The sequence below is a fragment of the Aythya marila genome (assembly GCF_965140915.1).
Source record: "Aythya marila genome assembly, chromosome: 28".
Classification (NCBI taxonomy): domain Eukaryota; kingdom Metazoa; phylum Chordata; class Aves; order Anseriformes; family Anatidae; genus Aythya; species Aythya marila.
The window spans coordinates 2,456,405-2,459,782 of NC_139069.1; the positions used below are offsets into that span (position 1 = coordinate 2,456,405).

Consider the following 3,378-nt stretch of genomic DNA (forward strand, 5'->3'; position numbering starts at 1 on the left):
AAGATGATTCTGGGATTCTGTGATCCAGTTCATCCATGAGACAAAACCCTGCAAGCAGCACGAAGGACACTGAAATGTGGCCTAACATGAAGGAGACTCCTGATCGCTGGTATAGAAACAGCATTTTTGTGCCATGACCAATGTGGTATATACTGCAGGAAAAGGCCTACGTCTGAAGTAAAAGGCCTAGCCCAGCAGCAGTGTGGCACAGGCTTGAGATTTGTGTGTTTGTGAACATTATGGAACCACAGGATCTTTAAGGTCCCTTCCAATATGAGCAGTTCTATGATTCTGTGCTTAGCAGCCCTGTACAGCCCCTGTAGGGCCTAGCCACAGTTCATGCCCCTCAGCTTGTGCTCCAAAAGTGCTCCCTCATGTCACTTGTCCCATCTGCGTTCCTTAGCTACCCCAGGGCATCCTGGAGTCAGTGGCCACCTCTGAATAGAGAATGGAAACCAGCCAAGAAAGCAGATCTAGGAAACAATGGGAACCTGTGCATAAAAGGACTCTAAGTAACAGCTAAAAGAGTCTTTTATGGCAACACCACTAGCTTTTTTTCTATGAATTCTCTTGATTTAGTCTCATAGGTTTTTTATTATTTTATTATTTTATTTATTTATTTATTATCGACAGCACTGTGGACAAGGATTATCTACCAATGTATGCTTTTTCTGTGAATAGTCTTATGCAAACATTTACCAAAAGATATTTCCCAACTTTTTTTTTTTTCTTTTTTCTTCTTCCTCCACCTCTTCCGTCTTCAAGCAGAACTCCAAGGGAAGAAGTCACTGAATTAAAGAATAACTCATGTTGATGAGATGATGACTTGGAAAAGTGCTCCATGCCATCATAAAGGGAGATAAAAAAGGGTCAAACGTGTTGGTCCAAGTGCCCATGACTGAAGGATGCTGCTGGTAACTGGCTGGCAGGAGGACTTTGTACCACTAATGTCCAGCCAACTTCTCCCCCCCCCCAACTTCATCCCCTTCTTCAGTGTGAATATCAGCAATGTGGCTAAAGGGAGACTCCAGGAGACTATGGCAAAGGCCTTGCCAAATCCAGGTTCACCACATTCCCTTCTCTGCCCTCCCCTACTGCTTCACCTGTGGCAGGACTTTCTCCATCACGTTCCCATGGGCAGAGGTGACAACTGCAAATCTCCCAGTCCTTTTTCTTGTGCTTCCTGAAGACGAGTTTGCTGTCTGCTTTTTCCAAGTCCCCAGAAATCTCTCTGATCCAAATGCTTGATGGCCTGGTCCAGAAAGGCAGGGTAGTGTGACATAGCAGAGAGGGGCATTTGCAATGAGCTTGTGAGAGGGGGGTTACAGAAATCTCACAGAGACACTGGGGGTTGGTTCGGGAGTCACACAGGGCAACGGCAGCGCTCTATGAGATGTCCACATCTGAGATGGCCTCCCATGCTCCTCATACACACAGGGCTGTTGAGAGACACGAGTCTCTGCCTTGCACACCACGCACAGTGCACTGCAGTGCCTGCAGTGTCCCTCTGGCTCCTGCAGCCACTGCCAGAGGCTGGGAGGCACCTCAGCCCTGCAGTGCTTTGCCCTGCTCTGCCCTTCTCTGATGTGCCCCAAGGCATGAGGAATGGTCACAGGGACCTTGCTTCAAGCAAGCACATCTCAGAGCTGGATAAAGGTGACTTCCCAAGGCATGTTACTTAACCTCGTGACACTGTCTGCCCCACTGGCCTTCATGAGACTTGTAGGAATGGCTGATGGCATTTGTGCTCACTCGTGTTCATGTCTCTATGTGTGTATCTGTGCAATGCATTCTGGGTCATATGCAGAAGAAAATGGGCTATTTTTTTGATTTTGTAACATCTCTAGTCATCAGTCTCCTCAAGGCATCCTTGAGATCCTGGTTCCTCATGCTATAGATGAGGGGATTCACTGCGGGAGGCACCACTGAGTACAGAACTGCCACCAAAAGGTCCAGGGATGGGGAAGAGAGGGAGGGGGGCTTCAGGTAGGCAAACATGTCTGTACTAACAAACAGAGAGACCACGGCCAGGTGAGGGAGGCACGTGGAAAAGGCTTTGTGTCGGCCCTGCTCAGAGGGCATCCTCAGCACTGCCCTGAAGATCTGCACATAGGACAACACAATGAAAACAAAACAACCAAATACAAAAGAAAAACTGAACACAAGTAGCTCAACTTCCTTGAGGTAGGCATCTGAACAGGAGAGCTTCACGATTTGTGGAATTTGACAAAAGAATTGGTCAACAGAGTTGCCTTGGCAGAGGGGCAGGGAAAATGTGTTGGCCGTGTGCAGGACAGCATTGAGAAAGCCACTGCCCCAGGCAGCTGCTGCCATCTGGGCACAAGCTCTGTTGCTCAGGAGGCTCCCATAGTGCAGGGGCTTGCAGATGGCAACGTAGCGGTCGTAGGCCATGATAGTTAGAATTGAATACTCTGAACCAAAGAAGAAGACAAAAAAGAGAACTTGAGCAGCACAGCCTTGATAGGAGATGGCCCTGGTGTCCCAGAGGGCATTGGCCATGGCTTTGGGCAGAGTGGTGGAGATGCAGCCCAGGTCGAGGAGGGCGAGGTTGAGGAGGAAGAAGTACATGGGGGTGTGGAGGCGGTGGTCACAGGCTACAGTGGTGATAATGAGGCCATTGCCCAGGAGGGCAGCCAGGTAGATGCCCAGGAAGAGCGCGAAGTGCAGGAGTTGCCGCTCACGCATGTCTGCAAATGCCAGCAGCAGGAACTCGCTCACAGAGCTGATGTTGGGCATTTTCTGACATTGAACACGGCTGCCTATTTGAGAGAAAATGGTAGAAAAAGAAAAGATTTCTTTGAGGAAGAACTATTGCAAGCCTTAGAGTACACCCCAGACCAAGCTTCAGTATGTAAAGACATTTTCTGCAGCTCTCATGCTTGAGCTGTAGCTGGTGCTAGCTGGGAGTGGCACTGGAAGAATGGGTAATTGTGGGCTCCCTAGCATTCCTTCCTCCTATTCAGCAGGAGGGAAGCAGGAACATGAGGGAACCTCAAGTGCCTTCTACTTTTTAGTTGTTGCAAACAACTCGTCTGAGTGCAGAGCTGAGCTGTAGGGATTTTGTTTGCTTTATTCTATCCCAGTAGGCCCTGCAATGCCTAGGACAGGTATTGGGTTGCTGAACATCCTCACATTTCCTGTTCATTCCTCTTGATACCCTGTGGGAGTGTCCCTTGGTGAAGATCAAGCAGAGCAGCTCTGCCCAGCAGTCCTGTTCTTAGCTGCCCTGTGTCACCCCTATGTGAGTTGCAGGACCATCCCATTAGACTGTTTCCCTGAAAAACTGGAGAAGACACTGGAGAAGGCTGCTGAGGGAGGAGGGCCACAGAAAGCCAGACGGAGCTTGGGAGCTTGTCT

General features: G+C 49.2%; 1 protein-coding gene across 1 annotated transcript; it reads right to left on the reverse strand.

Moving 5' to 3' along the window:
• Positions 1-1,818: 1,818 nt before the first annotated feature.
• Positions 1,819-2,757, reverse strand: LOC309888281 (olfactory receptor 14J1-like; the record flags this gene model as incomplete). The annotated part of the gene is made up of 1 exon (XM_082780520.1): positions 1,819-2,757. The coding sequence occupies one exon, from the start codon at positions 2,755-2,757 to the stop codon at positions 1,819-1,821; it is 939 nt and encodes a 312-aa protein (XP_082636646.1).
• Between the last annotated feature and the right edge of the window lie 621 nt (positions 2,758-3,378).